The sequence below is a fragment of the Lissotriton vulgaris genome, chromosome 5, assembly GCF_964263255.1.
Source record: "Lissotriton vulgaris chromosome 5, aLisVul1.2, whole genome shotgun sequence".
Classification (NCBI taxonomy): Eukaryota; Metazoa; Chordata; class Amphibia; order Caudata; family Salamandridae; genus Lissotriton; species Lissotriton vulgaris.
In genome coordinates, this window is record NC_141693.1 from 316,989,757 (window position 1) to 317,012,724 (window position 22,968).

A 22,968-nucleotide genomic window follows, 5' to 3' on the forward strand; every position below is an offset into this window, starting at 1 on the left:
ATGCCAACGTCTTTTTGTAGTGTACTTTACACGTTCTTCAGCTCTGGCAAAGTAGGCCCTGAATTTCTGCCATCGAGCCTTTTTCTGGCTTCTGACTCTGAAAGCCTCAGCCCAGGCTGTCTCTGTACCCGTGAACTCTGACTTACTTCCAGCGCGGCCCACCGCGCTTAGCTCAGCCTGCTGCCTGCCAAGACTGACTACAACCTTCAAATTATCTGTTCCGCTCCTCGAAAATACATTCCTGCCTACTAGTTTAAGTAAACATCCCCCAGCTGCAGAGCCGAAGGGCCGGCCTGTCTCCGTGCAAGTAATTCATAGCCTCTGTTACCATGCTCCCATGGAAGGCCCATGCCCCCACGCTTCTCATGCAGACACTTAGGCGCTTATACACGCACTCACAGTCAGTATAGAATAGCTTCTGCCCCAGAGACCTTTTCCGTTCAGATAATATGGTTCCCAAACATCAGATATCAGATATGATAGAAGTACAAGCTGATCTGACATGCCAGACTTCTGTCTCTTTCCGTCAGTGTAAATGTCAAGCCCCCTGCACCCTCCAGTTTCACGTCAATCACACGTCATGCAGCTGCGCGCGCATCCAAGCCTCCGATTTCTGCTGACATTGCAACATTTCTGTTTAGTGCCACCCCCATACGACACCTACCTGTGACGTTTCTAGCACACACCTCTAGTTCACGCCTAGTCCACGCCTTCTGATTACGTACTAGTAACACGTGGATGCTGTTATCTTGTCTTCTCTCAGCTGTTACGCCTCCTATATTGGTTTCTATGGTGTAAATTAAGTATATAAGCTATGTATTGTCAATAAAATATTGCTCTATCCCTTCCTGAACCCTTTGTGGTTGCAGGAACCTGATATCCAGTTCCGGAACGATTCCTTTTTAAGGAATAAAACCCCTAAGAACTCTAACACCACGGACTCTGTTTCTTTCTTTCCGATTGAGTTATTATAGATTAAGTACTTACCTGCATAGAAATTAAGACGGTAAATTAAATATTTACGACATTTTGGCGCCCGAATAGGGACCCCTCCCCCACCCCATGCGCCGGTTGGTGCGTTGCAAGCTCTGTCCCCTGCCATCAGTTAGAAGGAAACTACGCGTACCGGCAGGATTTCCTGTATCTCCCTCTGGCCCACGGAGGTGACGAAGACTGCGATCAGCACCCAGACGAGGCGGTGAGGAGTGCGGAGGATCCCGACCAGAGCCTAGCCGAAAGAAGCAAGGTCCGAGGTGTCAAGAGGCCCACCAGTTTTTCCGAAGTTTTCCGAAGTATCCACGTGTCGAGTCGAGTCGAGTCCTGTCCAGTCGAGTTTTCCGAGGCCTTCTGTTTCCGTGCTTCCCGGTGAGTACCATTGCTGGGACGTATCTAGACGGGTTTGGGTACACAAGTCCGGTCTGCACTGTTTTTAGACAGTGTATCTGTACTGTTTAGCAGTACATCCGTTATTTCAAGTTTTTGCACTGTTCTTAGCAGTGTATCTGTGCTGTTTAGCAGTACATCTGGTATAGGGGGGTAGTCATATATGTCTCAAATGTCTTTTTATGTGATTAATGTCGTGGTATGAGTGTGACTGTTTTTAATGTGCATTATTGTGTTCTTGTATGACTAGCTGTATTCAGTATTAAGTAGCAAGGATTGAGCATTCAGTACTAAGTAAACAAGATGCCGTTTTTCAACAAGTTAAAGCAGATAGGAACTAGGAAAGGGATACTAGAGGAAGAAATTCCTATCCCCCCTAGGGACACTCCTGGAAATTTTATGTACCATAAGCATGGCATAGATGCCATATTATATCTAGATTTATGGGCCGATTATACTAAACATCTAGACGAAAGACACAGATGGCCTGTTACCGGAACATGGGATGCCGAGTGCATCATGAAGGTAGAGGAAGCATTATGGAAAAAGAAAGCCAGACAATCTCAGAAAGACGCCATAGAGTTTTGGCGTAAGGAATCACATAAGCGTGCTGAAAAAGAGCTACGTAGAGAAGACAGACTTAAAGAATCAGATAAAGCCCAAGAAAACGAATTAGTTACTGAACGGATCCGAGTAAAATCAGAGCAAGTAGACCGTGCACGAAACAATCTCGTAAACGGTATGTATCTCGCGGCCGAGGGTTCGCCTGAGGCCATTTCAGAAATACCGAAAAATCTGCCGCCACCATTGGTTCCAACTAAAGTAACTCACAGGACCACTAAAGACATATTCCTGAATTCCTATCTAGAGGATGTAGCACCCGCTTACACCAATCTGCCTGTTCGCGCCCCGCCTACTGACGGGGACGGGGGTGTCAACCGGCCTCCAGACCAAATTCTGCCACAACTGCAACCAGGTTTCCCCGTTCGATCGGCCATTCCTCCACCTCCACCACTTCCCGCACCTAAAGTTGATCTACCGAAACCACGTTTACCTGACCCCACTAAAAGACAAATTCAAGTTCAGATACAGACGCCAGAGAGAGAAAATGTTCAAGCTTCCGCCTCAGGAGGTGCGATGGGGGGTCTTCGGACCCCGCCATTAACACACAGATTAAACCTTAAGGATATACAGAGTCCTTTCACGTTCAAATCACCCCGCCTCGACATACTCAAAGAACAACTTACAGTTTGCAGATATGATCCAGTACCCGGCAAAGACGATAGAATGATGATGGCATCACTACGGTTACGATCTGCTACTGATTTCCTGCTGTTATTTGCAGGAATGAAGGAACGCCTAGATAGAATATATCAGTTTGTTCAGACTGGGAAAGACCCTGACAGTATTAAGGATGCCATGGAGCATCAGAAAGTTGACATTCAAGCACAGATACTACGTTTTTTCATAAATTGCCTAATAAGAGAACGAGACAGGCCTGAGACAGATCAGGATGAATTAGATGCACTCAACAGGTGGGGTCAAAATATATCTGAAGGAAAACACGACAAGGGGACTTGCATAGCCAGTATGTACAAGAAAATAAGAAAAGCAGTGATAGACATACACAAAAAAGAGAAAGAAAAGGCTTCCTCCGAGGGGGAAGAAGAACCTGAAGAACCAGAAAAGACTACAGATACTATAGCGAATGTAGGTAAGGGAACTTACCTTAGGAAAGGCATTCGTCCAGAAAGCAAGAGAGTTTTTCTCTCTGCCTTAACAAACCCGAATTCTCCTGAACATCAGTTCCAGGAGACTGATAAAAGGCTCCGAGAACGAATGGGGTACCATGTACTCAATTCTATGGATGAACAAGAACTAGCCCGGTCAGCCATATTATGGACTGACAATCCGGATATATACAATGATGACACCGTAGCGCAGACATTCCTGAACCTTTCCCCAGACTGGGACAACGTTAACCGCTTGGGGATGGAAGATCCTATCCTTCCTAGGCATTGGCCTAGTCCTAGTATTCAGTTGCTGCCTGTGCTTGCAGTGTGGGCCAGCGATTTGTGGACTGTGCGCCACATCATGCATTGAACATTCCAGTTTTCTTTCAAGACGTGAAAGAAAGAAAGAAGAGCAAATGATGTTACAAGAACAAACTGATCGATTCATGAGGATCGATATATCATGAAGGGTCCGTAGGGAACAAGGAGGGAATATAAATTTTATGGTCAAGTTGTGTTCCCTAGCGTGTACCCCACCGTCTCCATGTACCAGCTTAAAGTGCATGTAACTTCCCTCCTGTGCCAGCTATGAAGCCGCAAATACATTTGCGTCCAACGTTAACATGTCCTCTTTCAGACCCACCCTGAATGGGTTGAATAGTCCGTTCCTAAGTATGCTATGCCAACGTCTTTTTGTAGTGTACTTTACACGTTCTTCAGCTCTGGCAAAGTAGGCCCTGAATTTCTGCCATCGAGCCTTTTTCTGGCTTCTGACTCTGAAAGCCTCAGCCCAGGCTGTCTCTGTACCCGTGAACTCTGACTTACTTCCAGCGCGGCCCACCGCGCTTAGCTCAGCCTGCTGCCTGCCAAGACTGACTACAACCTTCAAATTATCTGTTCCGCTCCTCGAAAATACATTCCTGCCTACTAGTTTAAGTAAACATCCCCCAGCTGCAGAGCCGAAGGGCCGGCCTGTCTCCGTGCAAGTAATTCATAGCCTCTGTTACCATGCTCCCATGGAAGGCCCATGCCCCCACGCTTCTCATGCAGACACTTAGGCGCTTATACACGCACTCACAGTCAGTATAGAATAGCTTCTGCCCCAGAGACCTTTTCCGTTCAGATAATATGGTTCCCAAACATCAGATATCAGATATGATAGAAGTACAAGCTGATCTGACATGCCAGACTTCTGTCTCTTTCCGTCAGTGTAAATGTCAAGCCCCCTGCACCCTCCAGTTTCACGTCAATCACACGTCATGCAGCTGCGCGCGCATCCAAGCCTCCGATTTCTGCTGACATTGCAACATTTCTGTTTAGTGCCACCCCCATACGACACCTACCTGTGACGTTTCTAGCACACACCTCTAGTTCACGCCTAGTCCACGCCTTCTGATTACGTACTAGTAACACGTGGATGCTGTTATCTTGTCTTCTCTCAGCTGTTACGCCTCCTATATTGGTTTCTATGGTGTAAATTAAGTATATAAGCTATGTATTGTCAATAAAATATTGCTCTATCCCTTCCTGAACCCTTTGTGGTTGCAGGAACCTGATATCCAGTTCCGGAACGATTCCTTTTTAAGGAATAAAACCCTTAAGGAATAAAACCCCTAAGAACTCTAACCCCTAAGAACTCTAACACCACGGACTCTGTTTCTTTCTTTCCGATTGAGTTATTATAGATTAAGTACTTACCTGCATAGAAATTAAGACGGTAAATATTTACGACAAATACCTCAAATACAGAGACATCCACATTGACACAACTCCCCCCCAAAAACAGGCATATTCCAACATAGGAAAAGGTCAAAAAGAGCATGAGGTGCATCATTTAGGTCATCACATTGGCTTAAAGAGGATGTACACTTTTCTTTTGGTCAGAGGTGGCTTATCAACATTTTCCATAAGCTGTGACATTTATAAACCTGGTCTTGGAATCTCTCACTGCTGCTTTTTAATTTTTGCAAATTCATTGGTTTCCCCTCTGATGATAAAGTGTAAAGACCAGGCAGGGTTGAGGTTTTCAACACATGCGACTGGCTGTTACCATTCTCGGACAGATGTATTTAAACTGTCCATTGTTGAGTTTCCTGAATACTAACAACTTGTTCTTGCTTCTTTTTCACCCTCCATGCCACTACCTCACAATGCCATTTACTGATAAGCACCGCTATAGATCAAGGACAAAGTCACCCCAAAAAATAAGCTGTGTTCCAACCCCACACCGTCTTCCCAATAACTCACTTTAAAATACTCCTCAGAGGGCTGATCCATTTAATCTTTGCCAACAGCCCTTGAAATAGACTTCACAACCCGTCCAACCTGCTAATGTTCAGAGAACAACTGAAGGATCTCCAGCCAACACCCAACCTTCCACCATGTGATCCCCCTACAAAAGACTCCCTAGAGTCCCAAACTCCTGGTTTATTGATAATCAGCCCAAAGCTACGACCGACCTCTTTCTCCAACCTACTGTCCTGCAGAAACAATCCAAGTTGTCTTCCCCAAATTTCTCTAAATCGATCAAGACAAAGACAACCAGTCACACACCTAGCCTTTCACACTATGCAGCTTTCTCTTCCAGGGTGTCTGAAAGACTGACAGACAGACACAAGTTCACTGTATTGTGAGTCTCAGCACTTCTCTTGTCAATTGACAGAGGCAAGGCATTTGATCAAGTGCACTGGCCTTTTTCTGTGGGAAATACTGGGTAAGGTGAGTCTGGGTACACAATGCAAATGTGCAAGTATTCTAGCTCTGCAGCTCGGAAGCTGAGCAGGACTTTCACTTCATCCAAAAGAAACAGACTGACATCCTCCACATAGAGCACACCTCCTCATTCTGTGCTTCAGAAAAAGAAGCAATGCTTAAGGTGACACACTATTGGTGCTACACCCCAGCCAGAAAGTGAAATGGAAACTCAACAGTCCTAATGGCTGTTAACTCAAATTTGGCCACCCAGACACACTGATTCATTTCCTCTGGTTCTGTCCCAACCTCAAACACTACTGATGGGCCGTCTAAAAGATATCAATGAAATGTTTGAAACAGATATACCCTGTATTTCTAGTTACGTTTTACTGAGACTCCCCAATGCCCCAACTCACTCTCTACACTCTAACAAAGGGAAGGCAATAATGATGGCTTTTTGTGGGGCTAAACATGTCATCAAAGCCAAATGGGGCACAGATGCATTGTTGTCTCACTTTGACTGGCTGCATAATCTATGGGACCTCACAGGGATGGAAAAGCTTCCTGCTTCCCTGCAGAACAAGTTGCTACACTTTGACAAAATGAGGGGCCCATGCAGCCAATCTCTGGCAGAGGACTTTTGGGAATTTACTAGTCCTCTTTACTTATGTGTACACCAGCTTACAGGACAAGGAGGCACGCCTGAACAGCAAGACAACGACTGCCCGCAGTGGGTACGACGCACTAAAAGACCCAGCCTGCTGACATTGAATATGCTGTGAAAGTGCTCATTCTGGTGAGAGAGGTGATGCTCCCTGATATGTTATCCCTCCTCTCCCACCTTTCCCATTCCCCCCTGGTATCCTCCCTTCCTCGCTGTTTATTTCCTTCTTCTGTTCTCTCACCATTATGTCCCACTGTTCTACTTAATCGGCCTTTGGATTTGGGTAAGAGTATTTGTACCTGGATAAATTATTAAAATGATCTGAACAATAAAAGATTAATGGGTCTACAAGATATTAAAATGTTAACATTATAATGTAATATTCCATCAACACAAGTAAAATTCAAAGTTGTGCGCGGCAATAAGAATCACTATTTACAAGGAGAATAAAGCGAATTAAAACGTTTTAGGGAAAAAGCCAAGACCTCATTCTATCAAGCAGAATAGAACATGCCACCAAATGTTTAGATATTTTATAAACAAAGATATTCTAATTGCATCACGATTAAAGAAAAGTACATTCATGTTGATTAGTGTGATGGTAAATGTGAGCCTTAAATGTCAAATCATCAATGTATTAAGAGTTATCAGCTTAGGAAATGTAATCCCTGGCACAGAGTTGGATATTAATTATGGAATATGCAGAATGGTCCATGAGCCTTTATGAATGAACCTAGATCCCACTATTGGGGGATACGGCAGTGGCTGATCAGACCAGTGTGTGATATTTACACTTAACTAGAGAGCTTCAAACTATGTGCACTCAATCCAGCACATCACACATGCATTGAACACTGATAACCAACTCATGTAAAGGGAATACTGTTCTCCTCTCCCTCCGGGGTTTCCTTTATCGAATTTTCTTCTGACGTGTCTCCTTTACCCATTTTTAGGTGGATTTCTCTCCGCATTATCTGTTTTTTGCAAAATCTTAATACTTTTCAGACGCCTTCTCCCTTTGTCCTTCACTGGCTCCCTGTTTTACTTTTTCACTCTCTTTGTGGCTTCCCGGTCTCTTCCACCCATTTTCCTATTTGGGATCTTTTTACCCTACATTTATAACGCTCTTTCATCCTCTTTTTCAACATTTTTATCACCTCTCTCTCTGGGCTTGTTTCTTTCAACCTTTCTGCCTCCTGGGACCCATACTATTGCTCCCTGAGGCCCTACTTCATCCGTCTTTGCCCCATCTCTCAATCTATTTGAAGGGATTTCTTTCACTCTCTCCTAGATTGTCTAACATAACCTTTCTCTCTTTGCTCATCCATCCCCAACGTTTCTCTCTTTGCTCATCCATCCCCATCCCTCTCTTTATCTATCCCCTGACAATCATCCACACAACACAATCTACCATCTCTGACTTCTTTAATTTTCTCTGCACAACATATTTTGATGATGTTCAACAGAACGAGAATGTATTCTTTTACAGAGATCCTTACAAAACTCAAAATTCATTTGCTCTCTCTCTTGTGGCTTAACTGCCTTTCACCCTCTTTCTCAAGGGTGCCTTGTTTGCTCTTATGGGTCTCTTTCAATCTTTATGTGATTTTCTTGGTTTCTCAGGCTCCTTTTATACTTTATCTTTGGGGCTTTCTTTCACCTTTTGATCTTATATTCTTTCATACGCCAGAGTACTTTTTTCCTAAGTGCAAATTAATACATTTCCATAGCTCTACTCCTGTTTTCTTTCTCACATGCAAACATTTGTGCTCTTTAAACATTACTTTTTGTCCTCGCTGTTTATTAAGGTGTCTCAGATCTGTGGTCTTATATTTTCGCTGTTACTCTCCAACACTGTAAAGTTATTTCACTCTCCTTTGGTCTGCGGAGCTCTCTGATAACCCGCTTCACCTCAAGGCACCTCTTATAATAAAGTGTTTTTTCAAAGGCATTACTGTACACATTTACCAACGTTAAAAAGATGAAACTATGACTTGGCCTAGTTGAGATTCAAATTCATGAACAGCAGATCACAAAACATGTCTTCTCTTTTGATTTCAATGTATCTTCTCTCACACTTTCTCCCTCTCTCAAAGTCTGCTTCTCTTAGTTCTCTCACCCTTAGTCTCTCTCTCTCTGTGCCTCACGCTCATTCTTTCCATTTATCTCCTTCTCATTATATTGCTCCTCCTCTGTTTTACTTTCTGTTTTCCTCCCTCTCTCGTTTTTCACCCCCTATGCTCTGCTTCTTCTCTCATCTAATTTTTTTCTCTTGCTTGTCACATTTGTTTCCCCTCATATTGTTACACTTCTCAATCACAGGTTTCCCCTTCTCTCATTTTCTTGCTCAGATGGAAGTGCTCTCTGCTCTCATTTCCTCTTCCACCTTGTCCCTTCTATTTCTCCCTGAGAGTTCAGAGTTCTTTATGTGTAGACGTCTCACTTTGCACTTGAGAATGAAACTATAAAATAAGGTTAGAATCCCATACCAGAGAAATACGTTAAATAACTCCAAGAGCTGCATCACCTCATGGATAGGCAGCATTCTAATATACCACTGCTTATAGGTTTTAACAACATAATGCCATCTGAAAGATACAAATTGCAGTTTTTTTGTCCCTACTTTCAAATATGCACTGGCTGGCGCTTTGTGTTCTTGGGTCCTCTGCAGTGTTTACCATGGAGCTCGGGTCAAGGAACCTTTTCCAGCTGTGCTGTCCCCAAATGGACTGCTGTGAATCTAAGCATATTTATAACATTGTGGTAATGAGCTCTGGCATCCCCCAAAAAATGGAAAAGACTTTGCACACCCGGAAGGACTGCATGCACTGACAACAAACTTCAGTTTAATGCCAAGTAAATGTCTAAGTTACTAGAACAAAAGCACCCACCTTCGTTTACCCTGGAAAATCACTTTGTCTTCCTTAGATGTGTTTATTTCAACTTTCCACTACTGATTCATTTTTATAAGTTCGTCTAGCTTTTAAGGGGAAATATCCATATAGCAATTGAGCTTGGGAGTGGTGAGCACGGCTTTAGGGCAGTGCGAGTGGTGAGGCCGCACTAGGCATTGACCTGGAGAGGGGCACTGTACTCAGGAGGGGCACTGTGATTATCAGTTTCTTAAGATTTAAAAACGCCTGCTGCAGAGTTCCTTGTGCATCCAGCTTTCGGGCAGCAATAAAAATGTCAAGATAACTCTGGTAATGAATGTTCCTGCTAGAGAAATAGATTAGAGTTGTGTCTAGTGGCAGTTTTAACTTGCCATAAAGTAGCATAGAGGGTTAATATGCCTGCTGCAAAGAACAGATCTATATTTTTTTAGAGAACAATCAAAGTGTAGGGAGGAGGAATTATTGTCCATTCAGTTCCCCGTTCAATTAACTAGTAATCAAGTGAAGGAATGGACACTTGTAGCGTTCAGAACCATTGGTCCTAACACCCCCCACCCTCGATAACAAAGTGTGGAAAATAAACACATGTGGGTATGTTTAGAGACATTTGACGCGCCATTTACATCAGTCTTTTGATAACAGCTCTACAAGTAACAGTCATAAACAGCGCCATTTTGCAAAAATATATCTTTGCCTTGTATTCAACGATACCGCATACACTCAATGTTCAATGACACTTAAGGTGACATGATCCATGTAGTCTCCCATTTTAGTATAATCCTCCAATATTTCACTTTGTAAAACCGCATTGGTTTTGTAATTGCTCTAAATAGAGAACTAGAGTGCCACCCCGAGTGATAATAATGATAGTAGTATCTGTCATTTGTTTGTATTATTTTTCCTTCTCTCCTTACTACAGGCCAACGAGAGTGACAAAGTCTGTGAATTTATTGACCAATACCGCACAAGTCGTGTGAGTAAATGCATGTATGTTTGTCCTGACGAATGCTCCATAGACCTTCGGGCATAGGGAGCTGAAACATGTCGACTGCACCACCAAGGAGGTACAACTAGACCTAGTAACTCGTTCCACAGTTGATACCTGCCAATTTTTAATACCAAATCCCTCCTTTTTCTATTAAAATTGCTGTATATAGGAGAAGATTTGGTTTTTATAATTTTTTTCACCCTCATTCTCTTTGCCTCTAGGTGGTGCCCCTTATAACCTGGACACTGCATTCAGACCCAGAGGTTGCCTCTGGTTGAGGCCGGCATAGAGCACAAAAATTGGATACCCAATGACAATGCCGTAACGCCAATGTGGGGCGGATAATCAAGATACACCGCATACCGTAACAACATGGCGTTTATGAGGGTTTCCATTTGAACCAATGGTTCTGAACGCTACAAGTGTCCATTCCTTCACTTGATTACTAACTATATTTTTTTAGGCTAGGTGAGGGAATTAGTAAAACCAGCCTTTACCAGTGCTTTAAAACAAATGAAATGTATGTGAGAAAGGGGCTATGTAGAGATGAGGGACACATTTGACAGATGGCAGTGAGCGAATCCGAGGAGGAGGTCATATGAGGACACCCAAAAAATACTGTAGAACCGGGCACCACCAGAGCTAAAGCCGGCCCTGGTGGTGAGTGACGAACTGAAAGCATTGCATGTGACGAAAGTGCCTACCCTGCCTTCTCAGCACCTCCTCTAAAGTGTCTTGATTATGAACTGCTCTGTCATTGGATGGCAGATGCTGCGCCACTCACTTAGAAAGCCTCACAACTCCTGACAAGCAGCCAGAGCACCATTGCAATACAGTCTCTCAGAATTAATCTACAAATTAAACCACTGCTCATCTCTGATTCCCATCTGCGGCCAGTCTGGTTTTTTTTCTACCTGCCCTTCAAGTTTCTTTCTCTCTAGCGAGTGGAAACAGAGAGGGTGGTGCAGGGCAGATTTGAGGAAAAACACTGATCTGAGAAGCCAATGAGTAAAATAATGCAGTCTCCACATGCAAGCAAGGTGCGCACCACTGCACTGACTGCACCACTGATAGCTCTGCCCCTGATTTTTTATCTACCAATGCATCTCAGCAGATCCTGTTTTTTTGTGTGGAGTTTTATATAGGGTGAACTCGATCTGAAGGCATCAGAGCACTTTACATGAGCACCAGGGAGATTAAGTAATTTGTTCAGAATCACAGAATGTTGAGCGGCCCTGTCGAGATTTGGACCAAGTTCCCCAGCTCCAAGGTCGACCGCCCTAGCCGATAGGCCACATTCTCTCCCCTGTAGTTTTACACAAACTACTTTACTCTATGAGTGCTAATAAAATGTTGATTAGTGCTTCAATTAAGACTAAATCAGTGAGTGTTGGTTAATACATTCTTCAACAGGAGCAAGTCAATGTGCATGCATTATAAAGTTTGTATTTTGCATACCGATGGGATTCCTGGCAAGAAAGCCCACCCAAAGACTATGCCCCATAATTCCACATAATTTGCCATTCCTTAGCTCACCAGCGGGACCTGCCTCCAGCATAGGAAACTGCAAGGGGGGGTTGGGTAAGTTGGAAGGGGTGCATCCGAACCCCAATGTACCGACAGCAGTGGTTCCTGTCCAGCAGAAAAACATCTGCAACATCTGAAACACGTTCAACAAAGCGGACCCGCAGCAGCAGAGAGGTCTCAGGGAGTCAGATGCGATTCAGTGGCTTAGTGCAGATTGTGGAAACCGGTGGCCTGGAATTCAATCCTATTACACGCTTTACCCCATGTGTGAACCTGAGCAAATGGATTCATCGCTTTATCTCCCAAATGGGACAAATAGAAAAAGACGGTTATGATGGGACAAAATACGTGACCGTGTTTTACTTTCCATATAATTGCAATGGGGATTTGATTTAGCTGACAAGGTAAGGCAATCCAATGTCTTTGCCATAAAAAGTCAGTTGAGCACTTGCCGGACGCCGACTGTTGAATTAATCGACATGTTTTTTTAATCACGTCTCCCCTACTTGGAAACACGGTGTGATCTTAGGCAGAGCTCGGTATAGTCCCATCTCCAACACTCTTCAGGAGATGTAAATGCTTAAAATAAATACTGTACCATTCATGGATTCACAATTTTATGCGCTGTTTCAAGTCACTGTATGTGTATTTGCAGTAGAGCAGCAAGGGTGCCATGTGCCTTAATGCAAGCAAGGAATTGCCCCCACCATCAGGCACGGGAGTAAAACACAGCTTTAACAGTGGTAGAGTGGGCCCCCACACTGCTGGGCCTGGTGCCACTGTATCTGCTGCACTTTGGGCAACTGCAACCAGTGCATTTACAGTTCCAAACTGCACAAGGACAGCCCCTAAGAGCACTGTGCAGATTCCTAAATTACACAGGAAGAACAGCTTTATAACTTGCCTCGTCAAATCTATAACATCGTCAAACAGAACCCCTTAAAATGAAAATGGTAGTTGGCGCTTCGCTTATGTACGGATAGATGGTGATCCACACTTTGACCGCACACCTTGATTAAAAACAAAGAATTGTAAGCTAAGTTATAGAAACTTCGTTATTCCCCACAAAAAATAGATGGGGTTGGCAGGCACCCATCTCATCTGCTCCTGTCCACTCTTACCTCTTTGCTGCTGGCACTGCACCACCCCTGCCCATAGCAGCAACAAGAAGACGGTCCTTTGCGCGAATATCTCCAAAAGTTGGTAATAGGAGATAGCGATGTTAGCGACTGTTTCCAGTCGCTAACATCATGGCACGCCCCCTTTGCATGTCATTAGTGATAAATATCACTGACATGCAAAGCGGGTCCCAAGATGGTCGCTAACTCCTACTAGCTGTCGCTAACTGGTGTTAGCGACAGCTAGGTAATAGGGAGATAATTTTATCTCCGCTTTCCTGTCTTTTAAAGCAAAAAAAGCAGAGATAAACCCCCTTGATAATATGCCCCTCAGTTCGCCCCCATGAATCATTAAATGCTGTCATGATAACACTTGTTCCAGTGACAGTTTTGTGAGGATATGAGGATTCAAATTAAAACAGCCCAGACAAGTTTGTTCTTGCAAAACCACTTCTTGCTGTGCTTAGGAGGTGGATGAAGAGTTAGATAGCAATGGGTGGTCTAATTATGGATGTACAGAAATAAATTGGCGCTGAAAAGTGTTTTTGAGAATTTCCTCCTTTTATTTTAGATGTATTTGCCAAGCTTAACAGTAGTTTAACCCCTTCCACGCTCATGACGAGCTGGGCTCGTCATGGTGTAGCCTCCTCGCACGCTCATGACGAGCCCAGCTCGTCATGTAACATGGGTTTTAGAAAATCTCAGCATACGGCCGTAATTACTATCGCGCCCATGAGGCTAAGAAAGCTTTGTATACATAAACGCTATGTCTAATAGTTGTTATGAACATGCCAGCTTTCCAACTGCCCTTCAAAAATTCAGAAATGCCCCAAATAAGTGAGCAATTCTGCATGTTAATCGTCTATTGTAGAATGTGAGGATACAATAATGTCCAGATGTTCCAACCTTAGTATAACTGGTATTCCTGTATCATGCTTGAGCTGTGGTCTCGCTTTGTCTGCTAAAGTTAGTTGATAATTCATTTTAGGTATATGAAATAAAAAAGAGATTGTACTAAAAGCCTCACCAATGACAGTATCGTGGATCTGAGGATCAAAAGTAAAAATGTTTTTGCATTTTCAAGTTTACGCTTTTGCAAAATATTTAGGGGAAAATGGCTATAAATTACAGTGGATTAGTAGATCCTCTTTGGGTACTTTTAGCATTTTTTCGTACCCTTTGCATCATTTTAAAAATCTGCATAAACCTGTCCCAAAAATGTGTGTTGGAATCCTGAACATTATGCAGTATTTAAACAAGAAATATATACAAATTACAGCGATGGTAGCTCCACCTTAATTATTGTTGCTGTGTTTTGTTTTGCTGTATAACATGCCTCCCATTCCCCAAAAAAGGTTTTGGTTGAGCCCTCAAAGTTTCAGACATCTTAGTCAAGTGGCTCACAAGTTAAAGGTATGATATCTCTAGTACAGGTGTAGATTTCATCTGAAACTTCCAAATGTTTTGCATAGTGCAGAACAAAAGGATCTGAACAGAACAGCATCTAATTTCAAATGTGCTGGTAGGTTTTTTCGGTGATTTTTCAACTTTGCTGCAATCTCTTAAGTACATTTATTTCAAAATTGTAAGTAAAATGTATACTTATATGTTACTTTCGAAGTTAAGAGTAAATAGTTTGTAGGTGTTTGTGAACAAACTCACACCAAAGAGGGCGATTGGCTGGTATAATTAAGAGTTTTTTTTGTTCAGACACATTTGTTTAAATTTAGGACCTTAGGAACATTAGTGGTCACTGTGCCACAAAAAGCCTAAAAGTGGTCTGTACAAGGACATGCTAGTTAATGAGTTATCACAAAGGATGCAAGGGCATGCCTGAAAGGGCAGAAAAATGTATTAATGTGCTATAAAGATGTTAGGATTCCATATATGACAGTAATCAGAAGACTAGAAGAGCAATACATTGTATTGGAAATGCTTGAATCTTTCACTTGCATAGCCTCACAGAACCCTGAAATTCCTCACAATACTTACATTAAAGAATGAATGGTTAGATTGTAGAATTAATACAATCTGACATTGACTATGTATGGTTATCAGCACCTCCAGAATCATAAATCACAGGCAATCAAACTACTGCATGAAGACGTTGTTGGGCGTTGCTCTTTCTGCAGGGCCTGCCCCATACTTTTTGCATTCAATTCCTGTATTCTGAACCGTTTTTTTCCGGCTTCAGTACTCTGCACACTTTGCCACTGCTAAACAGTGCAAAGGTTTTTGTCCTCTCCTTAACTTGAACTCAGTTGGCATATTTAATTTGAGTGTGCCCAGGTCCTGTAAATGAAAGGCTACCAGTGGGTCTGTAGCTCTGATTGTGCCACCCACATTAAGTAGCCCATTAAGCATGTCTCGGGTTTGTCTTCTCAGCCTATGTGTAATTTTAAACTGCCAAGGCGATCTGGCAAAATAAACCTTCTGCCAGGACCAAACCCTCCTTTGGTATACATGTAAGCAACCCCTGGGTAGGCCTTTGACCCCCCAGATGGCACGGTGCAGGGCATTTAAAAAGTAGGTCATGTACATTTTAGTTTATTTAATGCGATTCTATATAGCGCGAACTTTACCCGAAGGTGTCAGAGTGCTTTACATAAGAACCAGTTGCAAAACATAAGGACTTAGGATTACATGCGTTACATAAAAGATACAAACAGAAAAAATTGCAAATGTGCAAGATGTAAAGTCACACAAGGAAGAGATACAAACAGAAAGAAAAATTGCAAATGTACAAATAGTATAGTCACTCAAGGAAGAGATACAAATGGATATACTCTAAGAGTCACATAGGAATGGTAGAGTACAAAGGTCTACTGCATATACTAGTGATTAGAGTTATCTCTATTTATATAAGGAAGGGATACAAATGGATATACTCTGAAAGTCAAATAGGCATGGTAGAGACTAGAGTACAGAAGTCTACTGCTTCTACTAGTGATTACAGTTATCTCTATATACCTAAGGAAGGGATACGAATGGATATACTCTAAGAGTCTTATGGGAATGGTAGAGAGTACAAAGGTCTACTGCATATACTAGTTATTGTTATTGTTATTGGGTTTTTGTAAAGCGCCTGACTCACCCGGGGGCATCTCGGCGCTGCCTAGTCCTTTTTTTCTGAAAGCGAGAGATAGGGTACCAGAGTGAGTTTAGCGATAGAGGAAGGCTTTAAGATGTTTCCTGAAAGTCAAATATGAAGGAGACTTTCGCAGCTCTTCAGGCAGGGAGTTCCAGTATTTTGGGCCTACATCAGGCAGGGAGTTCCAGTATTTTGGGCCTACATGTGATTAGAGTTATCTCTATATACATATAAACACATATTACATTTTCCCAGGTCAAGACCCCCCAAATCCCCCAGAAAACTAGAGTTCCATTAAGTGGGGGTCAGATGGGGATGCCGTCACAGCACCAAGGGAGGGTGGGAGGGATACAAGGGTATGAAGAAAAGGCAAATCAGAAAAGGCAAGAAACATTTGAGGATCGTCAAGGGGGAAATGAGGGGAAATGGTTAAAGGACGAGGGAATGGACAAGATGGCTGGTCAGGGTCCAGAGAAAAGTGGCAGAGAGCAGCAGCAAAATGACGGCCAGGACAAAAGAAAAAGTAAAGAATTCCAGGATAGTCCGTGGCGTAGTTTCTTTAATTGGAATGTGGATGCAGGGCTGCTGCCTGCATCTGGTGTTTTCACGGCCCTGCTGCTTTGTTTTGGGGAGGGGTGTGTGTGCCCCGAGGGCCGCTCCGCACAGGCCCTCTCTGCTGGCCCAGAATTGCAGGGGCTGCTACAGACGAGGGACTTCCGGGGAGCGCTGCCAGGGCTCACCTTTCTCGGCGGGGGCTGCATGGTGATCCTGCAGGTCCGGGACTTTGCCCTCCGCACACGTCCACTATGAGAACCCGGGGTTGTGCCTCTCCTTTTCTCCAGGTAACCGCGGGCCCGCGCCCAGCAGCGCTTCAAGGACATCGTCAAGGAGCTGGGCAGCGTGCGGCAGGAGGTGGCGGGCTCACCGCCGATGTGGTCAATGTGGGCAGATACAGGGATTGCTGTCTGGAATGCCTTAAACTTGCTAGGTTGTGAGTTACTGAGTGCTCCCATTAATTGCCCACTGAAGCAGGTAGGATGGGCCCCACTGCTAGTGTGGAGGGGTTCCCTGGCACAAGAGCCCAAATTCAGACTGACGCATGTCGACCACAGCTGGCGCCATTTTGGGGTCAGGCACCGCCAGTTCACATTTCGCCTCAGGGGTTAATCGCGTATTTGCTGCTCAGAAAAGGAGAAAACCCTCTCCAGTTGGCCACACACAAGGCAGCACCGACCGGCTGCACTCAGCGGGTGCCTTAGTTCTCTTTCATGGAAAACGTCCGTCTCGGTGCTATTCGCCGTGCTTCTCTCCAGTTCTCCCATAGGCTAACATTGGAGTTATTTTATTATATCTAATAAGTGATAATTTCCAAAGGTGAGCAGGTGAACAGTTCATGTTTGGTGTCTTTGTCATAGTAAGGAAAAATCCTCTCTTGTGGTGAAGTCGGATTTTAAATTACAATTTTTAAAATGGCACTTTTAGGACATCAGCATTTTCCTGCCTTAGACATTTAGTATCTGCAACCTGTCTCTTGGTCACATGATTGGGGGTGGATGGCAGTTGGGCTTTGGGTATTCCTCCTAGGCAGTCACACACAATAGAGAGCTTAGGTGTACCTAGATGGGCCATCATTGGCAGGATGGGCGGGCGGAGCTAGGCACAGCCCTACTTGCACTTGAATTGGCTGTGTCCTCCCTCAACACACAGGGTTGCATATCCCAGTAGTTAGTCTGGAGTCTGGACAAGGAGGGCAAGATACTGGGGAGGGCAAATGGGCATCTCTAGAAGGTTCTGTCACTTCAAAGGAAGGGTCAGGTATAAATATTGAACCACAGACACCAACTCTTCAGAACACTTCTAGACCTGAGGGTAGTCTGCCAGGAAAAAAGATTACAGTGCTGCCGGAACGTCTGCTACTCTGCTGGATTGCTAATCTGAAAGGAACTGCTACCCTGCTGTGCTGACCTGCTGCCATCTTGCCTGGGTGAGAAGGAGTGGACATGCATCTGTTTAAACCCAGGACCCCAAAGTGACTTCAAGGCTGGCCTCCTGACTAGGCACTAGGGACAGAAGGCTCCAACAACCTTGAACCTAGCACATAGCCTCTGCTATCTGTGAGTCTTACCCTGCCAAGTAGTGCAGACCTAGTCCTGGATACCCTGGGAGTAGACCTGAAGGTGCTCTACCTGCCCATCTGTGAACCCAGAAGAAATGCTGCATCTCCTCTATTGAGTGCCTCAATCCTGAGCAGAACTGATGTATTGCCTCTGCTGCAAAGGTTCTCCTAACACAAGGACTCCTCATTGACCCCGTAGCCTCGTTGATTACATAAGTTCTCACATTGCAGCTTCACAGCTCCTCGAAATCTATGCATCTCCGCAGCTGTGTGACACATCCTCGGCAAGGATCCGTCAACACTCTGAAAATTTAAGACACTGTTGTTCAGCAGTCCAAACTGGGTCCCTATAGCCAGCCCACATTCCATCACGGGTGGCCTGAACTTGTTACTTTGTCCCAGTTTGGGGCGCCAATCTATCCACAGTTGAGCCTTTGTGCTTTTTGGCACTATTTTAACTGAACTCTTTCAACTTGTATCTCTCCAGTTCTATAGGTTGTAGTTTTGTAGTTTTGAGCTTGTTTTCTTTTTTATGCACTCTATTTTTATTCATTTGCGTGGGATTCTTTTTGTGTTGTGTTGTCACTTTATTATTATTTGATGTGCTGACTAAATACTTTACACCTTGTCTCTAAGTGAAGCCTAACTGTTCTGTGCCAAGCAACCAAAGGATTGAGAACAAGTTAATCTGGGAACTGCTTGTGCCTCACCCTGACAAGGATTATGATTGCTGCTTCAGTACGGTTACACATTCTCCTGCAACCAGTAACTCAATTTCTTATAAAAGTGCATAGTTGGGATGCATTTGGGAAGAGGTAGGGACAATACCCATTAAGGACTATTTACTTAGGTTTTTAATAATTTGATATACCATTAAATTTATTAAATCTAAGTTTTGTCACTCATAAATAGAAAAGATTAGGGAATTATCTAACAATTGTATATTTGATATTTTTCTACACCAATATGCTAGAACTACAAACACATATTACAAAAAGAACTAATCAAAAAGTGTTTACATTTATTTATTAGTTATAAGGAACACTGAGTATGTAACCACCTCTCTGCATTGAACAAAAGACCGGGGCTTGAAAAGGCACTGAACAGTTTTGGGATGAAACATGTCGGCTAGGTTTGAATGTCTTTGTGGATCTATTGCTTTGTTATAAATAAGTGGAAATATTTTTGGTATATGATTACCTGTCTTACTATCTGATATACAGAACTGATCATACCACAACATTTAAAGATATTCTTATACAGTGAGCAAACGATGCTGTTCAACACAGCACAGATCTGCAATAGAAGTTTGTAAATTTAGCAGCTTTGTTTCCTTATTTAAATCATTGGTGCTAAAATTAATCGTGAGTTGCAATATTTTCCTTTTCTTCTTCAAATGTGGAATTATTTGTTCTCTAGTAATTATTCTTTAAAAAAGCGTGACTTAAGAGGAGCAATAATTTTCATTATTGTTGCTCTGTGCAAAGAAAACAGGTTGCATGGGCCAGCCTTGTACAGTTTATGAATGAGTGTCTGGTTGCTGATAGGTCTAACCTCCTTCCTGATTGCCCTAGAATAGGACATTTCCTCCCAGGAGCCATGGTGCCACTCTACCCATAATTCGAATACTTAAAAGGTATCAAGAGCCTTTTCTAAATGGTTCAGTCAGGAGGAAAGCTCCAAAAAGGGTTAAAAAACCCTCATCAATTGTGCAGTTCTGATTTAAGATGTTGATTAATACTGAAGCAATCTCTAAGTACCAAACTCAACTGGACCCTCAGAAAGGACAAAGGAGTCAAGGAAGAATTGCAGGGTAGGAATCCAGAAAAAAAGCAAAATGCTAGAAACAAAAGTCTGAGGCAGAAATAGTAGCAAATGTGCAAGGAACTCAGAAGAAAATGAGTTGAATGTGTTTTGATGCATGTTTCTCTTGTTATTGCGTGCTTTAACACCTTGACCGCTGCACAAATTCTGCCCCGGTGCAGGCATTCTAATCATTGGGCGGGTTTCGGACGGCCCCCGGCAGTCCTTCACACACGCCCACCATCACGTGGTGAAGCATCGAAGTGGTTAAACATTATTCAGACAAGAATTCATATCACAGAAAAAACTCTACTTCATTTTAGACTGGGAACATTTAGCATTCTATAGACAGACAAACATCTTGGCAAGCGCCGGTTAAAAGGCTTATCCATGCCCCTTTGCCAGAAATGTATTGAATTTACTTGTTATATGAAGAAGCCCGAGTTTAACATCCTTCATTCATCATGGGATTCTAGAGTCCTGCCCTTTATTCTTGGTGCTTGTTAGATCTGGGGGTCTCTAGTTGGCAATGGTATTCACCTTGGTCCAAATTGGGACCCTTACTTCTAAGTCAGGATAAGGGGATTACACTCCTTAAGAACCCCTGCTCACCCTCTTGGTAGCTTGGTGAGAACAGACAGGCTTATCTCAGAGACAGTGTGTTAAGCATTTGTGAATATACACAGTAATACAGTGACAACACTACAGATGGACACCACACAGGTTTTATAAAAAATAAGTTTTCTTTATATAGACTTAACACAAGACCACAAACGACAAAAATCCACAATACTACACTTAAGATTGCTTAAAAGATGATTAAAGTTTCTTAGTTCAAGTTGATGGTAGATGCGACAAAGTACCTGGATGCGTATCGCAAAGTAAACAAAAGGCTCACAGAAGGGGAGATGCATCGGTTTCGTGACCCCACTGGAGGTGACGCCAGCACAGGGGAGGGAAGATACAGCTCTGGAGCACTCTGTTGACATGATTCCTCCTCTCCTTTCACAGTGCAATAAAAGATGTATTTTATTATTCTGAGTTCAGGCATGAAGCAAATGGAAGGTTTAGGGACTGACAGTTGGGTGCACTTGGCCAAGTCGACATGGCAGTGCTAGACTGCACATCGGCCTTGCAATGGCAGGCCTGAGACACACTTTACAAGCTGCTTCTGTGGGTGGCACAACCAGTGCTGCAAGCCCACCAGCAGCATTTGGTTTACAAGCCCTGGGCACACATGGTGCACTGTACTAGGGGCTGACAGAAAAATCAAATAACCCAATCATGGATTCCAATTAGTATATCAATTTAACATAGGGAGCACTTGCACTGTGGCACTGATTAGCAGTGGCACAGTGCCCAAAACATATAACCAACAAAAGCATATCAAAACAGAGGAGGTAATCCGTCAAAAATGGAAGGGAGGCATGCCAATGATGTCAGGTCTGACAGAGCTCCAGGCAGTTTCTGGAACAACCTGCAGGTGACTAAGCCTGGAGACACTAGAGCTATGATGTTGGTGCAGATGCTCAGTCGTGCACTGAGTACTATATTCAGGGTTGCATGGGCTGGAAGTGCCATCTTTAACATGCCCAGTCTTCATGACATTTTTGACACTGCTCGTGGCATGAACATAAAATGAAACATATATTGTAAATGATGACAAGACCCGAAACATACATTTTAAATTAATCTCTAAGACATGAACTGACCTCAGAATACCCTAATGCCAGACTCAATGCCTTTGAACTTCATCAACCATCACCTATAACAGCCCAATATTGTGCTCCCTCAGACAAGATAAGATTATCTGATTTTATTTGTCAGCATGAGCAGCAGTATTGCATGTGCAATAGTTACCTTTGGTGATATTCCAATGAGGAGCGGCCACGGGCCAATCGCCAACTACGGCAATGAGTTCGAGGAGAGGAGAGGAATCCCTTTGTTCAATGTAGCCTGGAACAGAAGCACACGAATAATAGTTAAACTTCAGACAATATAAGTCGATGTTAGCTTACTTCCAATTTAGAAAAGTTCCTTCTGCCACAGTATGAGAACAGTTGAATACATAAATGCATCTTGAAGGATAAGCTAACTTGTGGGTAAATACCGAATGTTTTGAGTGTCCGTTTCCCAAAGCAGCAACTGTGGTGTTATGTACAGTCTGTTCCCAATATTTTACTGCTGTGGGCTCACGACAGTGAACAACCAACTGAGTGTTCATTGCTGTGATACCACTCAACCCCCTAATGGAATCCACTGATATGTCTCGTCTTTTGTCTTACTTTTAAAACTCTGTTGGACCCAAAAAGCCCAAAGGAAGCAATTAAATGTTGGGTACCATGTCATGGCTGCCTGCTATCTCATCCTAATCCTTTATGTCTTACAGACATTAGAGAATCGGTGGATTTCTTTTATACCTGGCAGCAGCTCTGACACGGATGCTTCTGAGCACTGCAGCTGCAGAAAGCCTTATTATTTCAATTTGTAGGAAGGGAGAGATGGGTAGAGAGAAAGGAGGTTGGGCATCCTCATAATACATTTATGTAAAGCATTTTTAGGGGGTGGCCATATTTTCAAAGGATTTCCCGAGTCTCCTCCCCAACTGCTCATCTGGTCCATGCAGGTCTCCTGTAGGTGGAGGGTGGATCACGAGTGGTGCCTCCAATATAAACATTTGTAAATCCGTATGTTGACAAAGGGGCCTCTCTGAATGTTAGACTAAAAGTACATCATGTCAAAACAAGCTCTGTTACCACTTTTTAAAAAAGTTACTTCGTTTAAAGTCTTTAATTAGCTTCCAATCTACAAATCCAAATATTATACTTTTCAAGGCTTAATCTGTTTGTCTATGCCCATCCTGGGATTTCAATAGACTTAGAACGCTCCAGACATTGGGCAACACCAAGGTAAGTGTCTTGTGCAGGATTCAGAAACCCAGAGATATGCATCTGCCT

General features: G+C 43.3%; 1 protein-coding gene across 2 annotated transcripts in view; it reads right to left on the bottom strand.

Annotated features, from left to right (window-relative positions):
* Window positions 1-22,968, bottom strand: part of MMEL1 (membrane metalloendopeptidase like 1) — a 1,016,153-nt gene that overhangs the window by 219,875 nt on the left and 773,310 nt on the right. For both annotated transcript variants that reach the window (XM_086921554.1, XM_086921553.1), the window contains exon 6: window positions 21,872-21,967. In XM_086921554.1, the coding sequence (XP_086777680.1) occupies window positions 21,872-21,967 (96 nt within the window). The remainder of the gene's footprint in view (window positions 1-21,871; window positions 21,968-22,968) is intronic.